Source organism: Talpa europaea (genome assembly GCF_964194135.1).
Source record: "Talpa europaea genome assembly, chromosome: 10".
NCBI classification, from domain to species: domain Eukaryota; kingdom Metazoa; phylum Chordata; class Mammalia; order Eulipotyphla; family Talpidae; genus Talpa; species Talpa europaea.
Genome location: NC_140077.1, coordinates 75,454,349 through 75,474,243, shown reverse-complemented (window position 1 = coordinate 75,474,243; position 19,895 = coordinate 75,454,349). Strand labels below are relative to the sequence as shown.

General features: G+C 39.2%; 1 protein-coding gene across 6 annotated transcripts in view; it reads left to right on the top strand.

The window, feature by feature from the left end:
* Window positions 1-347: 347 nt before the first annotated feature.
* PPP1R12B (protein phosphatase 1 regulatory subunit 12B) overlaps window positions 348-19,895 on the top strand; it is a gene marked incomplete at both ends in the record, with an annotated part of 173,196 nt that continues 153,648 nt past the window's right edge. For all 6 annotated transcript variants that reach the window (XM_084246413.1, XM_084246412.1, XM_084246409.1 and 3 more), the window contains one exon: window positions 348-638. In XM_084246413.1, the coding sequence (XP_084102539.1) occupies window positions 348-638 (291 nt within the window). The remainder of the gene's footprint in view (window positions 639-19,895) is intronic.

Genomic DNA, 19,895 nt, shown 5'->3' with positions numbered 1-19,895 from the left:
GCAAAGGTGACCCCGCCGAGTCCTGCGGCGAAGTCGGGGAGCAGCCTGTCCACGCCTCGTTTCTGATGCATCCAGGGATTTGTAGTTCCCTGAAGGCCAGGGTTTGGCCTCAGGGCAGGCTAGTTACTACAAGTCCCGTGATGACCCGAGGCGCGGGCAGCGCCTGCGCGTGGAAGCCGGGTGAGCGTGCGGGCGGTGCTAGTGGCGGGAGGAATAAAGATGGCGGTGCGGGGGTCTCCGCCTTCTGCTCCCGGGTGAACCGCTCTGAGGGAGGCGGCAGTGGCAACCCGAGCAGCAACGGCAATCTAGTGGTGGTAGTTTCAGCGGCGACTACTGAGGCCGGAGCAATGGCGGAACTGGAGCACTTGGGCGGGAAGCGCGCGGAGTCGGCGCGAATGCGGCGGGCTGAGCAGCTTCGGCGCTGGCGGGGCTCGCTGACAGAACAGGAGCCCGCGGAGCGACGAGGCGCGGGGCGGCAATCGCAGACGCGTCGCGGGAGCCCTAGGGTCCGCTTTGAAGACGGGGCTGTCTTCTTGGCCGCTTGCTCTAGCGGGGACACTGACGAGGTGAAAAAGCTTCTGTCAAGAGGTGCCGACATCGACACGGTCAACGTGGACGGATTGACAGCCCTGCACCAGGTAACTCCTTTCTCTGTCTTAGGCGTCCAGTTTCTATAGATCAGCCTGTGACCCTTGCGAACCGCCCCACGGAGAGTGTTAGTGTCAGTGCCAACCCTCCTGCATGGAGCCGGGTTCCTTGGGGCTAGTCGGTTTCACTCTCGGCCAGCTTCCTCGGCTCATCAAGTGTTTTTCCAACCCCAGGGTCTCTACCTGAAGCAATAGTGTCACCCCGCTGCCTGGTCAGTGTTTGTATTTCCCTCCACCTACTTGGGTTGTCATGGTTACCAGTGATTTGGTCCCTGATGTTGTTTCTATAGATTAGTCATCTTCACTTCTGTCTGGTTGGTGTGCCTATACATCGTGTCACTCATAAGCATAGTCAATGTCATTTGTCTGATCCCTTTCAGAAAATTCAGTTTTCTATTTGTATGACCCTGTTAGAGAATGTCTTAGATCTCTGAAAGAATATATCCCTATGTTGGGTTAGGTCAAGCAAATCTTCTGAAACCACACCTCTTGCTTTGCTGATTTGTAATGATTCCAAAAGAGTTTGTGTCTCCAACAGACTATAGCTCCTAGAACACCCCTGACCTCATTGCTATGGGTGTCTTACATACTTCTCAGCAGTATTACCTCCTTAAGTGCTTCCTATGGAGACCCAACCTACTGAATTACTTATGCTTGTTTGATACTTATGGAATAGCTTTTCTCCCCACTGTTGCCTAAAGCCCTCTTATAGAAACCACATGTCCTATATATAGTATATTACCCAGCTCGTGAATAACCTGCAGTTCTGTGCTCTGTAATAACGCTTTTACTTCTCTCACCTTATGCAACCATATTCTGAATATACCGACTGTCATAGCTATCTGCATCCTCCCTCCCCAAATGGAACTTCATCAGTTATTTTGGTAAGCCAAGAACTGGACACCCACTCTTAATTTTTCTGATTTTTCTTCTTCTGCCGTCTGTGCAAAGTGAGTGTGTTGGCATGAGAATCCATTTCTAAATAATAATTGAATTTTATGTCAAACCACTTTCCAGAATATATTAGCCAGTAGCTTAAAATGATTCCTCACCATGATTGCAACCCTTCTCTTTAAGATGGAAGAAATTTCTCCTTTTCATTTTGTTTGTATCCATTTTTTTTTCTGTTTATAACACTGTCCCTCGTAAGGTAGCAGTCTACATTTTTAAAGTGCTTTGCAGTTTAAAATTTATATTTTTAACTGATGTGTTTTAACCTTGTGTGAATCTCAGCAGAGATCTTCTGAAGTAGTTGTGGCAGGTAGTAGGATATTGTTGTTTCCATTTTACAGGTGAGGAATCTGAAGCTCAGAAAATTACTTGTTCAATATTAAAAAGGAGAGAAGTTGCCCTAGGCCTGGCCTTTTCATATTTCGATTCCAGAGCTTTATATCCCACCTAATAAGGCATTGAATATAAAAACAAGATAGTGCTAAGAGGATCACTCATTCATTCTTTTTATTATTTCATTTTTTTTCATTCATTATTTTAAATTTTTGAACTCTTTCAGAAGTCGAGTTCTTATTTTAAACAAATGTATTTGGGCTGGGAAGGAGATTGGGGCAGATCGTAGAAGAAACCATTCATGGGTCATAGAGGCTAGAGACATAGAATCCAGCTTTCTTGGCCATGTGTTCTTTATTGAATCTTTATTCTATTAAATGAGAGTTTTCTTAGTGTAACTCAATAGTCCTGTTTCTTTTCAAGTGACTCTGCTGGCTGAGTGTGGTCTTGACAATATGAATTTTAATAGTAGCTTGAGAATAAATTTACTTTGAGGTTACTCATGGTACACATCTCCTTCCCAAACCTGCTAATAACCACTTTTCTGATCTCTTCTCCTGAGATTGACCTCCCTGGTACTTTTTCGTCTCTCTTTACCACCACCCCAAATTATAAAGTGCAGCTTCCCTCAGTTAATATGCTCAGTAATTTCTTGAAATAGCAGAGGAAGGAAATGACAACTATGGATTTAAAAAAAAAAAAAAACAAACATGCAAATGCAATGTAGGTATTCCTCCCTATTCACAGGGCTAACAATGAGTTGGATTGAATAGGTGTACTCAGTCTTGGACAAATTCAGCTAAAGATTAAGCTGCTTAAAGGTATGAAGTCAAAACAGCCTTCTGTTGAGAAACCATCTCTTTGTTTGAATCAAGACAAGAGGCCTTTATTGGCTCAGGAACTCTTTTACAAGTCATCTAACTTTTGCAGAGTTAACAGTATGTTTCTCCAGGGTCTGAAGAACTCTTAAGGTACATAGAATATTATTTTTGAAATGTGGAACTGAGTAGCCAGTCTACTTTATGACTGATTCTTTTTCTGTGAAATGGAGACTGGTACAAATATCTGTGTTATTTAGTTCAACTGTCCATCTGTTATACAAGCATCTTATGAATTGTCAGGATCATTGTCCTTTCTTTTGTTTTGGCCATTGCCTCATGGCCAACTAAAGATATCATTTCGGCATGTTGGAAGAAACCCCCAGATGATATGGGGGACAATTCTTCTCTTCCCACAAGGTCATAGATGATTTGCACTTCAGGTTGTGGTGCCTTGATGCCACTTTTGACTTAGAGACCTTTCTTTCTTGGCAGCCTTTGCTTAGACCACGAGGTGCTTGAGTCAAAGATAACAAACTCAGGGGGCCTATTAATAATTCTTGAAATAGACTGGGATAAGAAGGATCTCAAAGGTTAGACCCGCACTGATAAAAGCCTTGGAGACTGATGCACACTAAATTTGAGTGAATAAGATTTGTTGTGTATGCCCTTAATATTCTAGAATCTTCAGTAAAAAGATGTTAATCTGATTATGTAACCCCTGAAATCACTTGTTTGCTCACAAAGTATCTCCCATTTCATTTATGTACACACTGTATGGCATGCTGGGTAGGTTAATAATTCTGTATGGTTTGGTACTTTACATTTCTTTATTTACTTGTTTTGCAAGTTTGATTATTAGTACCTATCTTGGTATTCTTACATTTTGATCATGAGTGCTTTAGGTCTAAATGTAGGCTCTTAAAACTGAACTGAACTTTTCTAAGAGGCAAGAGCTTGCATTGGGAAAGGAAATTTTCTGGGACTCAGTGTGACTGTCCACTTATTCCTTCAAAATATATTGTATCTGTGCTGGGTGTGGTGGAGGACTATCAGTCTGCATAGATCTTGTCTCTCATGAAGTCTAATAAGTCCTCATTTGGACAATTCATAGGAGCCTAGAGTGATTCTCTACTACTTGACTGAAGCCCATGCTAGTTTTGTAATAGTCTCAGTATTCGAGTTTTGACTGTCACAGTTATTCCCAGACCGGAATTCAACTCAGTATATCCTCTGTCATTCTAGATATGCTTCAATCTATAGCCTCAGGGAGATTAAGACTATTTCCCTGGAAGAAAGGTAGAAATAGGAAGTCATGAGGGAAAGTGGAAAGGTGGAGCAATTTATATTTAGGGTGGACAGACGACTAAGACAATAATATGTTCATTTCAAAGATGTACTTAGAAGTCCTTGTAAGTGGAGGGACAAAAGAAGGCAGTCGAGGATGGCAGAGCACTGTGGGCAGAGAAATTGGAATGAGTGTGATGTGTAGGCAGAGACACTGGGGAGTCCTAGCAGATATGTTTGGAGGATTAGGAATGGGGATGACATCCTAGAGGGCTTTGAATATCAAACGTCAGACCAAGAAGACTTGATGATGTCCTTCGGTAGAGGACCTTTGTGGGTTTGGGCAGGGGAATTAACCCAACCAAAACAGTATTTTAGAATACTTCTTTTGAATACTGAATTTGAATTTGGAATGCAGAATTTGATTGGATTTTAGAATGAATGGAAGGACAGAGAGGAAAGAACTAGCCTAGAAACTGGAAATAAGGGGAGGGGTGGAAGGATACTATGTTTCATGCCTGTGAGTCTGAAAGATTTGTGTTACTCAGATAGAAGTAGGATTCAGTCCAATATTAGGCTGAGGTGCTCTGAAGCTATCCCAGTAGCAATATCCTCTAGGCTTCTATGTGATTTAGGGTTAGTCACCTCCCTTTCTAGGCTCCAGTTTTCTCATTTAAAATGAGAGACTTCAACACTAGTACAAAGATGAGAGTTGAAGCAATGAGTGTGGAAGAGGAGGGGGGAAATATAAAAGAGAAGAGGAAAAAACACAGTTTGGTGGTAGGCAGAGAATGCAGAAATTCAAGTTAGAATATGGGAGTATACGGGCCTCCCCGGTGGCGCAGCGGTAGAGCGCTGGGTTGCGAAGCTGCCCGCGGCCTCTGTGGCGCCGGTTCGATCCCCGGCTGCTCCCCCGCCACCAGAGGAGGGTCCCACATGGCGCGCAGACCTCTCCTGCCGCCCGCTGCTCCCCTCAGCAGTGTACTTCAGTCCTTCTGCCTTCTCTGCTCCCTACTCTGGCTCTGGTGAATTCTTTCACCCTCCCGCGCTTCTGACTGTACCCAGTGCATGTATAAACAAAACAAACAAATAAATAAATAATAAAACATGCCTCTATTAAAAAAAAAAAAAGAATATGGGAGTATGTGGTAGCCTGAATGCCCCCTCACAGATGTATGTCCACTTCCTATCAATAATTTCCAGAACCTGTGAATATGTTACCTTACATGGTAAAAGGGACCTTGCAGGTGTGATTAATATAGGATTTTGAGGTGGAAAAAGTAATCCCACATTGTATGAGGAAGGCAGTAGATGTGATGACAGAAGCAAGAGATTGGGGTGCTCCTAGGAAGAGGCCAGACCCAAGGAATATCAGCAACCCTAGAAGCTGAAAAAGTCTCCTTTCAGACCCTTTAGAAGGAACCAGCCCTGCTGACAACTTGATTTTAGCTCAGTGAGACTGATTTCATACTTCTGACCTCCAGATTTGGGAGATAATAAATGTATTATTTTCAGTCATTGAGTTTGTGGGCATTTATTACAGCAGCAATAAGAAACTAAATATAGAGGAGAACCAAGAAACACAATGTAAAGAGTTTCAAGGAATATTTGATCAATAGTGCAAAATAAAATTGAGGACAAGGCTTTAAAATAACTGTTGGATTTGGTCAACCTTGGAAAAAGATATTTCGGAGAGAGCTATTTTTTGTTTGTTTTTAAAGATTTATTTATCCAAGAGCTGGGGTACAGGCCAGAGGCGCTGAGGGTGAGAGGATTCACCAGAGACAGAGCAGGGAACAGAACAGGCAGATGGACCAAAGCACCGCTGAGGGAAGCAGCAGACGAGACAGGAGAGATCTGCTGTGCCATGTGGGTATCTCCCTGGCTGGCCCGGAATCGAACAGGAGCTACAGGCTGCAGACAGCTTCACAGCACTGCACTCAACCTGCTGAGCCAACACGGAGGCCCAGTAGAGAGCTGTTTTTAAGGAATTTTGTGGAAACTACATAAAATTTGTTTGCCATTAAGGAGAACAAGTTAGTCTTTATGTTAACTTCTGGGAAAAAATAGATCTATATCAATATGATTATAACTATAAATTAGGGCCCAAAATATCATGAAGACTCCTAAAGTTCTGGTTTCTGGCCAGCTCAAATGGTTTCATTATTTATGAGTTAAGATATTAAAATCCTGACACTGGGCCTCCCTGGTGGCACGAGGGGTTAAGAGGCAACCTATGAAGCTATCCGCAGCCACTCCGGCACTAGTTTGAGCCCCAGCCAGCCAGGGAGCTACCCACGTGGCACAGCAGACCTCTCCTGTCTTGCCCACTGCTCCCCTTAGCAGTGTATTTCAGTCAATCTGCCTGTTCTGTTCCCCACTCTGTCTCTGGTGAATCCTCTTGCCCCCCGCCCCCACATCTCTGGCCTGTACCCCAGTTCTTGTATGCATAAATAAATAAATCTTTAAAAAAAAAATCCTGATACTAAGGACAGAATGCCATATGCTTATTATTGAAAGGCTAGTTAACAAGTTTAGATTATTTTATTTCTCAGTCTGTTTTGGCCCATTTCACAAACTTAGCACTATCATTGGAAGGCGGCTTTGGGAGAACACTGACAGTTTCCTCTGCCTTTTACTCTTTCACTTCATTTATTGACATTACTCTCTAGTTGAGTTTGTGCTGCTTGTGACTTGTTAGTTAGCAATTGATACATTTTAGAAACTAAATAGAACTTGAGAATGCTCTAGAATAGCTGCTTCCTGTTACCATTTATAATAGGAAACTGGCTACATAGTGATTTTCTGTTCTAGCTTCAGGCTCTTGGAGGTTAGACAGGATGGAGGGAGTATTGTATTAATCAGTAATTGTGACTTTCATCTATATTTATGGAGGGAAATGATCATATTTATACCTTTCTACCTACAGATGGTGAAAGATGGAAGTTTGGGACCTTTAATAAATCATAGTAATGATAAATCCAGATTAAAGATCTTGATGGGGAATTTTATATAGAGCAAGGGATTGAAAGCTCAGTTGGTTTGCTAATTGAAACTTGTTCAATTTGTAGGAATTTTCGCCCCTTTATTTGGCCTTGAATGTTTGAGGGTTGATTTTTTTTTTCTTTCTGTGTTTGTAGTATAATTTTAAAAATTACTTCTTAAATCTTAAAGTTTAGATTGCAAGCAATTTGAGTAAATTTGGGAGGCTTGAAGTTTTATCAGGCATAGAGAGTTTATATTTGTTCATGACGCAATTTCATTGAAAAACTTGTTAGAGGGAAAGGATGTCCTGAGCAATGGGTTGCCCTGTAACAAACTGAAGTCTTAATTCTCAATATTAAAAGTTGATCTGGGGGGCCTCCCCTGGTGGTGCAGCGGTTGAGCACTGGGCTGCAAGGCTACCCGCAGCCTCTGCAGCGCCGGTTTGTTCCCCGGCTGCTGGTGAGGGTCCCACCAAAAAAAAAAAAAAAATTGATCTGGGGCCTCCCCTGATGTGCAAAGGGTTGAGCACAGCTCTGTGAAGCTGTCCGCAGCCTCTGCAGTGCCAGTTCGGTTCCCAGCTGGCCAGAGAGAAACCCATATGGAGCAGCAGACCTCTCCTGCCTCACCCACTGCCTCGCCTGCTGCTCCCCTCAGCAGTGTGTTTCGTTAGTCTGTCTGTTCTGTTCCCCACTCTGTCTCTGGTGAATTCTCTTACCCTCTCGTGCCTCTGGCCTGTACCCCAGTTCTTGTATAAATAAATAAATCTTTTTTAAAAAGTTCATCTGTTGTTTCTAATGAATTAACTACATTGTAGTGATGGAATGGATTTATGTAAGAATTTAGAAATGGGGCCTCCCCGGTGGCGCAGCAGTTGAGCACTTGGTTGCGAAGCTGCCCGCAGCCTCTACAGCGCCGGTTCGATCCCCGGCCTCCAGGCGAGGGTCTCACATGGTGTGCAGACCTCTCCTGCCGCCCGCTGTTCCCCTCAGCAGTGTGCTTCAGTCCTTCTGCCTGCTCTGCTCCCCGCTCTTGCTCTGGTGAATTCTCTCACCCTCCCGCGCTTCTGACTGTACCCAATGCTTGTATAAATAAATAAAAAATAAATCTTTAAAAAAAAAAGAATTTAGAAATGATTCCATACTTAGTAACCTAACTATTATAATATTGTGACAATCTTTTGTAATCATATTCTAATATAATTTTTGGGAAATATTTTACACTGCCGTGCTCTGAATGCCCTTGATATATTTATCATAAAACCTGACTTTTGCATATAAATTAACATGCATTTCTAAAAGATAAGACTTAAAAATAATCACAATTTGAAAAATCACATCTAAAACTTGACTACTCATTCATAAAATATTCAACAGTGTTTAAATTTTCCTGATAGTTCATGGATTTTTTACACTTTTTTCAAAATTAGGGTTCAAATAAGCATGCATTGATTCACATGTATTTTAAGACACTATTGATATGTAGTTTCCTTCTCATTTTTTTCTGCTTCCTGTTGAAAAATTGAAATATTTATACTATAGAGTTTCCCACAATCAGGAGTTTGCCAACTGCATGCTTATAGTGTTAATATGTTCCTTTCTGTCCTGTATTTATTATAAACTAGAAATCAGATCTAGATTTTTGATCTGATTCAGATTTGAATTTTTTGGCAAGTGTACATCATAGATAGTTATGTACATTTCCATCAGGAGGCTCATAATATCTAATTTTCTCTCTCATTGTGGTTTAGTGGCCATTGATGATGGCCTATTGGAGTTTTGAAGTTTCAAGCTACTCTTGACTAATTTATTCTATTAGTAAGTTAACTCTTCTCATTGGGATGCCAGTGATCAGTTCTAAAAATGTAAATTGTGAACATTATGAATAAAATGGTTTAAATAAAGGTGTAGTATATTGACTACTGTAGGGCATGGTGCCCAGCACATTTAAATTAGAACCCAAGTGTGTAAGTATTTGTCAGTGATGATGACAATGGAGAAAACTTTCTTAATGAACTTTTCATCTTTCCCATTAACTGAAGCCTTAACTGAAGTTCCTTTATTGTGAAATATCATTCAAAGTTCCAGTTCAGTAATGTGATTCCAAGCCCTCCTCAAGACTACCGCTGGTCTTTGAGCTTCATTATAAAAGAGGGAGATACTCACACGGCTCAACAGACCTCTCCTGCCATGCCTGCTGCTCCCCTCAGCAGTGTATTTCGTCAGTCTGCCTGTTCTGTTCCCCACTCTGGCTCTGGTGAATTCTCTCACCCTCCTGCGCTTCTGACTGTACCCAGTGCTTATATAAATAAATAAATAAATCTTTAAAAAAATAAATAAAGTGCCCAGGCAGATTCTGTTTGGGTTCTTCAGCTGCAGCTTCAGTGCTTTATAATCCTGCCTCTTGTATTGATTTTCCTCTCCATGTTTAGATGTTCCCCTTTGACAGTAAATAGCATGAAAATTGAGGTCAGAAGAATGACTCATCTCATTATAAATCACTAGGGGTAATAGAAAATGGTTTTGAAACATGACCAAGCTGCACTTTATGGGTTCAGAATCATTTCACCTGTTGGCGAGCTCTCCCAGCACAAGGACCTACCCATTCATACCTCACCAACTGCCATACTGGAGGAGGAGAATTTGACCTCTAGAGCTCTAAGTGCTTAGGAGATATTTAAAACCAGCAGCATATTCATGATTGGTATCAGTTTTCAGGTGAGAGTGGAGGCTGCTTGGCTTTAGCTCTTTATGCCCTATAGCCAGTCCATGACAGGATCACCAAGGCTCAAGGGTTTTTAAGGGAAATAACTTTGAAATAAAATGAGTTTTATCCTTATATATAAATTATTGTTAAGAAGGCTATTCCATTTTTTTCTAGAATCTTCATTTTTTTTTTAATATCAAGAGAATATAAATTTCCTGTTCTATCCATATATACTTTTATGGCTTGAATTTTTATAAATTAGAATGATCCTTTATTAATTTCTTTTGGCCTTATATTTATGAGTACTTCCTAGATGCCAGATTGTGTAGTAGATGCTGATATACAGTGATGTCACAGTCCCTGCCCTTAGGAATTCTGCAGCTATTGGGAAACTCATAGTTTTAAAGCTATAATCTGGTCCATATTGCTCCATTTAATGTTGTACACATTTCCTATTATTTTATTCATAGTAGAAGTGGAAGAGGGACATTGATCATTATCTGCAGTTTGACCTCTGTATATTTTTAAGTAATGAAGTCTTTGTCATTAGCCTTCTTAATCCAGCCCTTAGCTGCCTTTAATCTAATAAGCATGCCCTCCCTTTAATTTCATTTAAAATCAATTTCCAAATCATCAATCATTTTGCTTTCTCTCCTGTGGATTTCTAAGCTCTCCAGCTCTCATTGGGCTCATTGGTGTAGTGATAAGAGTCAGTACATCTTCAGCTCTAGGGACTACCACCCTAGTAAAAGACTATTTCAGGGTGGCTTAAAAATAGAGCTGCAAGGCTGGTCATATATATTCAAGTTGTTATAGGATTATCAAGTTCCAGGAAGTTACAGCAAAAAGAATCTTGGGTGAGAACATCTGATCTACCTCTGTCATTTTGCAATTGAGAAATCTGAGATGTAGAGAGAAATTGAAAGCATACCATAGACATGAAACAGACATGAAATATTTAATTATTAAAAAAAGATCAAATTTCTGATTGATATTGTTTCCTATCTATGAAATGTGGTAATTTGCAAAATAACTGATAAAAGCAAAATATTTTGTGAATTCTTTTGAAGAAATTTTAAGTAACAATGTTACCTTGTTGCCATATTTCTCTTTCAAAAACTTCAATATAATAGAAACATCATGGGATAATTACTCACATTCCAAGAAAATTAAGAGTTCTTTCAAATTTTGGTTTTCATGTTTCATGTATTCAGTTCTATATTTACTGCAAAATAGCAAAATAACATTAAAGCAAATTTATATAAAAGAAAAAATAATGCATTCATACAAATATCATCCATTTTGACACATCACCCAAAATCACCCATCAGCTATTTTTATTTTTCTTTGTTCCTCCCCAGGTCATGTTAATTTTTTTTTTTTTTTTTTTTGTGGGACCCTTGTCTGCGGCTGGGGTATGAACCGGTGCTGCAGAGGCTGCGGGCAGCCTCGCAGCCCAGCGCTCAACCACTGCGCCACCAGGGGAGGCCCTACCATCTTAATTTTTTATGTTAATTTTCAAAAGTACTTTAACACAGTAGATATCACCATGTGCCATAATTATAATTAGTGCTGCTTGCTGAGTGCTACTATGTACCAAGTATTGTATTATGCCTTTTGTTTTTTTGAAATTATCTTTACAACTCCACCAAGTAGGTGATATTATTCCATTTAATAATGAGGAAGTAGAAATAGAGATGGCAATTTTCCATAACCTAGATTTCAGAGGTCATTCTGGTATTTGAACCCAAGTCTGTCTGACTCTAGCTTTCTGTCTCGGTTTTCTACCAAGGTTATGCTGCTTTTTTGAAATCCTTTCTCTCCTCTACATGTAGACCTGCAATTGACTTTTTTTTTTAAACATTTATTTATTTATACAAGAACCGGGGTACAGGCCAGATGTGCGGGAGGGTGAAAGGATTCACCAGAGACAGAGCAGGGAACAGAACAGGCAGACTGACAATATACACTGCTGAGGGGAGCAGCGGGCCAGACAGGAGAGGTCTGCTGCACCATGTGGGTTTCTCCCTGGCCAGTCAGGATCAAACCCGGCACTGTAGAGGCTGCGGACAGCTTCACAGAGCTGCGTTCAACCGCCTGTGCTACCAGGGAGGCCCCTGCAATAGACTTTTAAAAGAACTTTAGATACATACAGCTTTGTAGGGGAGGCTTATTATTTCTCTGATTTTTATATCATTTTGTGTCTAAGAGTTTTCTTAAGTTTTGGTTTCATATTTGATTTATTCCTCTCTATATTTACTGTGAACAGCATACTGTGTCTACTCAGTGTGGAATAATGCTGAGAGCATTGTTTTCCTCTCTCTTTCATATCATGGCATCTACAGAAAATGACATTATAGTCATGTGTCACTTAATGACATTTCCATCAACCAGGGATCACATATCCGACAGTGTTCCCCATGGGCCAGTGACATACAAACCAGGTGTGTAGGTAGGCTGTACTATCTAAGTTTGTGTGGCACAGTGACCAGATCACCTTAATGATGCATTTCTCAGAATGTATCTCCATCAGGTGACACACACCTATATTTGTATATATATAGCACTCTTGGTAAACTGAAGATTTGGGAGTTTGGTATAAAAATTCATAAAATTTTTGTAACATATCATAATAAGAAAATCTAGTAAAATCAGATTTGACTGTTACCTTTAAAATCTATTACTAAATAGACCAAGAAGTAACAATCAAGAAATTTGCAAAATATGTTTTTATTTAGGAAAGTCTAATAATGCCAGAGGTATCGATGATGATGATGTTGGTGACCATGACAGACTCACACGTCTTCTAGTTAGAAGTATTATGGGAAAATTAGAGCAAACTAGATGGAAACCCAATGTGTCTTATGTGTGTGTAAAACATAGAACTGATGTTAAGCAATGTAGATAGACTGAAATGAAATTGTAGATTAAAATAATTCATTAGAAAGATCAGAGAAAGAGCTGTCCTGTGGAGGCACTATAGCATGCTCTATAGCGTGGTGTTCTGTGTTCCAAAATTATAATACTAAATTTAGGAAATTAATAGACACAGCCACACTAATTAACCATGACTTTACTAGTTCTAAACTTCTGATGGGTTGGTAAACATTTTAATAGCAATATAAAATTTCATTTAAAAGATCTTAACCCATTTGTGACACAATCTATGATTGGGAAAGATCATAAAATACTTTAGTTCAAACATATTAATATTAAGTACTCAGTAAATACTGGCTATTGTTATGTTGAGGAGTTTACCAAATGTATAAGATCTTTAGCTATGAAATCAGACAAATCTGGGTTCTAATCCTGGCTTTGTTGCTTACATAGGATTTATGTAACCTACCTGAGTACAGTTCCTGATTCATAGTAGGCACTTAGGTGATTATCTGTTAGTCCTAAAATGAAGACCAAAGTCTTTAATGAGGCCTTATTGTGACTCACCAGGCATTGTATTATCTGACCCCTTCACTATAATCTTATTCCCCCTCTTACCTCTCTGAATTTGTTGTTCCTTGTTCTTTCCACTCTAGCCACATTGCCTTCCTCCTTTTTTCTCAAAAACTTCCATTAATTATGGAAAGCAGGGCCTCCCTGGTGGTGCAGGGGATTAAGACGCAGCACTGTGAAGCTGTCTGCAGCCACTGTAGCTTGAGTTCGATCTCCGGCCAGGGAGGTGACCCACATGATGCAGCAGACATCTCCTATCTCGCCCACTGTTCCCCTCAGCAGTGTATTTTGGTCAGTCTGCCTGTTGTGTTCCCCACCCTTGTCTCTGGTGAGTCCTCTCACCCCCGACACTTCTGGCCTGTACCCCACTTCTTTTATGCATAAATAAATAAATCTTTATAAAAATATGGAATGCAATCCAGATTTACCCTAAGAAATTAAAAATGGAAAAACAGTGTGACCCCTCAATCCCACTTTTAGGCATCTATCCAAAGAATATGAAACCATCAACTTATAAAGAAATGTTAATGGTGTGAGCAGCATTATTACAGTCACTAGGCCATGGAAGCAGCCTAAATGTCCATCAGCAGACAAGTGAATGGAGATGTGGTATGTGTACACTATGGTATAGTCTTCAGCCCTAAGGAAAGGTGAAGTGCAGCCAATTTGTAACAAATTGCAGAGAATTACATCCAGTAAAGCAAGTCAGAGTGATAAAAACAACTATTTCACATTTAAATAGCAGAGGATCCTATAAGGTAAAATACTTATTAGTGGAAATGAATAACTACCCTTAGGGCTCTGAGGTAAAGAGGCAGGGAATATAAAGGATGGTGTTGGGGAAAAAAAATAAAATTCCTTTTCCAAAGATATCTTAGCAATCTAAATAAAACTTGAATGATTATGGGGAAATTTTAAAAATAAATTTAGTATTTAATTTTTTTAATTAACTTATTTTCTTACATTATTATTTTTGTACAGTATTTGATTTTTCCACTCATTTATAGTCCCCATAAATCTCCCACCACCACATCCCCTATGAACTGCCACCATAGTCCCTTGTACCCTTCCCTCCCCTATTTTGACCCATCTCCCTTCTCCTCCCCTGCTGTGTGCATCAGATCTCTAGTTTGCCTGCAAAAACTCAATGTTTCGCTCTCATTTTTTTGACCCAAAAGATATAAAAACATTAATTCATGTGGGAAAATTAAAAAAAAATAAATTCATGGAGAGCAAGAAAGAAATCAGAAGGGGTAGTGTTAGAAACACTTTTGCTTCTCGTCATATGAAAGTGGAGAAAGTCTATAGATTTTTTCTAATTTGTTACTATAGAAATAAAAGCTTAAGAATGAGTTTTTAGAATGTAAGGCTAGTTTCAAAAAAAACATAAACATCTAAAATGTAATAGTAGGTCAAAGCTCTGTAATGATTATTTTGAAATAGACATATCACTATGAACCCAGGATTTTTATTTTAACATGTTCCCTGCCTTTTTCCATGGAATGGGCATAGAAGCAAACATACTCCTATAGCAAAGAGACAAACCTTCAGTTGTTCCTGCTGAAGAGCCTTGCCTAGAACGCTGTTCCATCTGATAGCCACATGGCTCACATTTTCACTTTCTACAGGTCTTTACTCAAAGGCACCATGCAGTGAAGCTCTCCCTGGCCATCATATCTAAAAATTTCAAAGGAACTTTCCTTACTTTCTCATTTTTACTTTGTTTTCAGTGACTTCTGTTGATTAATTTAAGGAATTTCTGTCTAGTTTGCTAAGGTTAAAAAAAAAAATCCTATTGCAAAATACAGAGAAAAGTGCATAAAACATAAATGTACAAATTAATGGCTTTTTATAAAGCAAAGACTTGAGTCAAGAAATAAAAAGATTATTTGCTAACAGTTTTAAGATCAGAATGGATAGTCACTTTGTTATATTTTTTATGTTAAAATCATCAATTTTAACATTAATTTAACATTATTAGTTAATAACCCTGGGAATTTTAAAAGCATTCTTGGAGTGACATCACACATATCATGCTTTAACAGTGCCAGTTATCAAATTATAGTCTTAACTGAGGTACTGAGAATGTTGTTTTTAACATGTCCAGGAAGATACGTTTTTCTGCTGAGTTTTAAAACTGAAAATTCATCTGCATTTTCTTTATCTGCCCTTGGATGACTCACAGGTACCTTACTCTCAACATATTTCATACAAACTGCTTTATTTCTTGTGTTTCCCATCTCAGTAAATGACACCTCCCTCTATCTAGTTATGCCAGAAACGTAGGTAACATCTGTGACTCCTTATTTTTCTTGATTCACTTATTCAACAGCATTTGTCTAGCCTTTATTAGCACTGAGGGAGCAAAACATGCATGAGACTCTCATGAGCTATTGTTACTGAATCCTGTGGGTTCCATCTCCTCAGTGTTTCTCAGATCTGTCTACTTTCGTATGTTCTCTCTGCTACCACTTTAGTCCAAGTCATTGTCGTTCACTTGGTTCACAGAAGTTGTCTGCTGAATGTTTTCCTTGCTCTGTTCTTGCCTCCTCCAGCCATTTTCTATACATCAGACAAGGAGATCTAGACATTTTATGCTTTCCATAAAATCCTCTGATAGTTGTCAATGCCTGTTCTCCTATCTCACCATTCCCAACTTTGAATCCTTTACTTCATTGAGTTTCTTTCATTTCTTCAATCATATGTTCTCTTGCCTCCAGGTTAGTACATTTCCTTCCCTGTCATCCCCAACTCTTATTGTTTATTTTCTTTGCCAACCCATCTTCCAGGTCTCATCCTGTAAGGAACCTCCCATTCTATGTTTTTTCCTTGTTAGATGCTTCTCCTGTTTTCTCTTGGTCTTTCATATTGTAGCTGTACATGGTACGTAGTCTTACAGTTTCTCATTTAAGTCTTTACTTTAACATTTAAGCCTTCTATCTAGACTTTAACCTCTGGGAGGGTAAGGATTGTGCCTAATTTATTCACCATTATGTTAACTACATTTACCACAATGTCTATTACATTTTAGACACTGGGAATATTTGTTCAATGAATGCACTAGTTAGTGGAAAGGGGTTCTGGCAAGGGAGTAGCACTGAGTTATCCCTGCCAATAATTCAGTGAGAATACTTAGAACTGTAATTTGGGTTCATATTTCAAACCTATTAATTTCTTTGTTTCAAAGTATATGATTTTTTCTTGTAATTCATTCTCATTTTATTTTATTTTTTTAATGATTTATTTATTTATACAAGGACTGGGGTACAGGTCAGAGGTGTGGGAGGGTGAGAGAATTCACCAGAGACAGAGCAGGGAGCAGAACAGGCAGACGGACCAAAGACACTGCTGAGGGGAGCAGTGGGCGAGGCAGGAGAGGTCTGGGCCATGTGGGTTTCTCCCTAGCCGGCCAGGAATCAAACCCGCACTGCAGAGGCTGCGGACAGCTTCACAGCACAGCGCTCAACCCACTGTACCAACCAATCAGACTTTGGTTGGTAAGAACTTACGGGGAATTGGGGTTGAACATTATGTTCTATGTGCTTTAAAGAGAACAAGAGAACAAGGAGAGCATAAACCAAGATTTTGGATGCTAAAAATATTGTAGAATTTAAAGCCTTGATGTTCAAACAGTGTGTTAATGTGAGGAGTGCAAGTGTTAGGATATATACCTATAATGTAGAGAGTTTTTGCAAAGTTCGGCAATTTGCCGTATCATAGGACCAGACCAGAGTACATCAGGGCTGTTTTCTTCAACCTGGTACTTTTTCTGCTTTTGAATGCTGGGAGACTGGGGTTCAGCAACAGTGAAGTGGTACTTTGTATGTGCACTGCACTGTGGTTACAATCTCTGTAGGATTAAAAATAAATGTAAACGATGCAGTCTTTTCCCTCAAGAACGTAAACACTATTTGGTAAGACCAGACATAGTACATGAAAAAAAAAAAAAGCTTGGTCTTTAAGGCAGGGTAATTTAATTGTGGAATGAATAGACTGAATAGTTGGTGTGGCTGTCTAGGAAGGTCACTACATATGGTTTCCAAGGTAACAAACTGTGCACCTGAAACCTATATAGTGTTGGAAACCAAAACTCAAAAGTAAAAAGTCACCATTCTCCCTAAGTGCCATGCCTTGTTGTTCTACTTGATTGTTTTCCTTTTGGACAATTTCAGAATATTTTGTGTACTTGATCTCTTTTATAATTAAAACTCGTGTCCCTTGGGCTTTGAAGTATTGCTTTTTTCCCAGATCCTCCTCTTACCTCCTGATTTCCTCTTCTGGACTTTCTTCACTTTCCCTATTGTACTGCCCACTTTCCTCCAGACTTCGAACCTTAGCTTTCTCTTCTCTATCATTTCCTTGCCCACTGCTGTGGCCTCACCTGTTGCTTATGTACCACTGATGTCCTGATCTGTCCACTGCTGACCTCTGCAGACTTGATCCTTTTTTCATCTTAGTCATAAATCTGTTGCTCTTCCTCCTGTCTTTTTTTTCTTGGAGAAAATCATCATTAGCTACTCAGTCATCTAAAACACTGGTTCCCAGTGTCACTCCATCTTGCCCAGCTTGATGAAAATGATCACTGAGCACATAATATAGAGACTGCTGAATCTCTGCTCCAAAGAACCTGATTCAGTAGCTGTGGGACAGGGCCTAGGAACCACTTACGCTGACGTTCACCTGTATTTGGGAATCACTGATGAAAACAGATTTGTTCCCTTCCTCCCTACAGTCTACTGACACTTCTTTTTCAAGTCTCTGGACTCTGTCTTCTTGTTTCTATCCATATTGTTAGGATCCTTGTTCAAACTGTCATCTTTCATGTGAACTATTAGGCACATATTTTTTAATGCTTGTTGGATAAATGAATGCATCATTGCCATAGTCTTCTGTAAGTCTTTCTTTTTCTAATTTTGCAGATTTACAGTTCATTTTTAATAGTCCCTTAAGAATTATTTTTAATGTCTCTGGTTTATAATTGTTTGTTTTTGTTTTGTTTTGTTGCATTTTGTATTGTTATTATTTTTTTCCCCTGATGTCTTATTTGGTTCCCCTATATTCCTTCTCTAAGTGAAACCATCTGATATTTTCCTTTTTCCTTCTGACTTATTTCATCGAGCATAATTCCTTCTAGCTCCATCCATGTTGCTGCAAATGGCATGAGTTTATCTTTTTTGATTATTGAATAGTATTCCATTGTGTATATATACCACATCTTCTTGATCCAGTCATCTATTTTATGTTAGAGAATTTTTTATTGTAAATATTTCTGGTTGTAAATATGATATAAAATAAAACCATCATTTTTAACAAAAAAAGAATTATTTTTAATATACCAATCTAATGTAATTTTTCTTAAAAAAATAACCTATCAATGGTTGCCAAATCTATTACACATCAGAATATTCATTAAAATATAGATGCTTGGACCCTACTTCTGAAAATTCCAACTTAGTACTGCTGGAGTAAAGTCCAGGAATCTCTGTTTTTACCATGAATGGGTTATTCTGATGCAGTTTTACATTTTGGAAGCTTTGACATACAGAGTGAGAGTGCTAATGCCTTACATGGTATCTAAAATGCTTTCAAACCACTCCTCAACTACATTTGTGTTCCTTGCGTTTCCTGAGTACTCTTCATGAGCTTTTGCTGTGCTCTTCTCTTCACCTGAACTGTCCCTTCAGCCCTTCTGTACGTGGTAAAATTGTCCTAAGCCCTCAAGGCTCAGTTCAGATGTCACTTCCTCTGTGAAGTCTACCCTGTCAGAATGCATTCATCCTTCCTTCTTGTTTTTCATAACATCTTGTTCTTGCTGCTAGTTTAACAGCTGTATGTGGTAGTGTCTTTACAAATTTATCTTTGACTATCTCATGCTGATGGCAGGAAGCATGAATCCACCATCGTTTTCTTCTTTGTGTTCAGCACAGTGCTTGAATGAATGAATCAATGTTCAGTAAAGGTCTAAAGAAAATAAACTCTGTGTGTCAGGAAAAGCAGAAGACCAAGGCCTGACCCTTGGGGAGTTTACATATATAGGTATGGGAATAGGAAGAGCGATCACAAGGGGAAAAACTAGTTAGTATATCATGGAAGCTAAGGAAGAAGAAACTTTGTTTAATTGTTCATGCATCCATATATCTACCTTAAAGAGTGTATGTTTGTTGAGCTTTTACTATGTATCAGGCATTGTTCTAGGTAACTGGGAATATCATGTTGCAGAGAACTTGGAAGTGTCTAAAATGGAAAAACAGAAAAATCATACTCTTAAAAGAGTTGATTTTATCTCTGATGAGGTTTAGAACTGAGGTTTTAGCCTACTCTGTACTAGTTAGTTATCTCCATCTCTTAGAGGAAAGAAGGCCCATACTTAACTGTCACCAACCTGTGAATATCTGGTTACTATAGGGACTCAGGTCTATTATTTTTCATCGTTCCTAAGAATGTGAAGTCCGGTTAGCTATAGGTTAGATTAAGTTAGACTCCAGTTTTCCAAACTGCATTTTTCAAAAAGAACATGATGAGTCGGACCTTCTCAACTATTTGGGATTACAATTTAACAATTATCTATTAACAACTTAATAGATTGCTGAGAAATTACATGAAGTCAGAGGGATAACTGCCAGGAAGCTTTAATCTGAGAAGTCGTATTTCTTTTTTCTAATTGGATAATTAGGAAAGAAAGGGAATCATGTAAGAAAAGTAAAACAGGCCTGAGATTAAC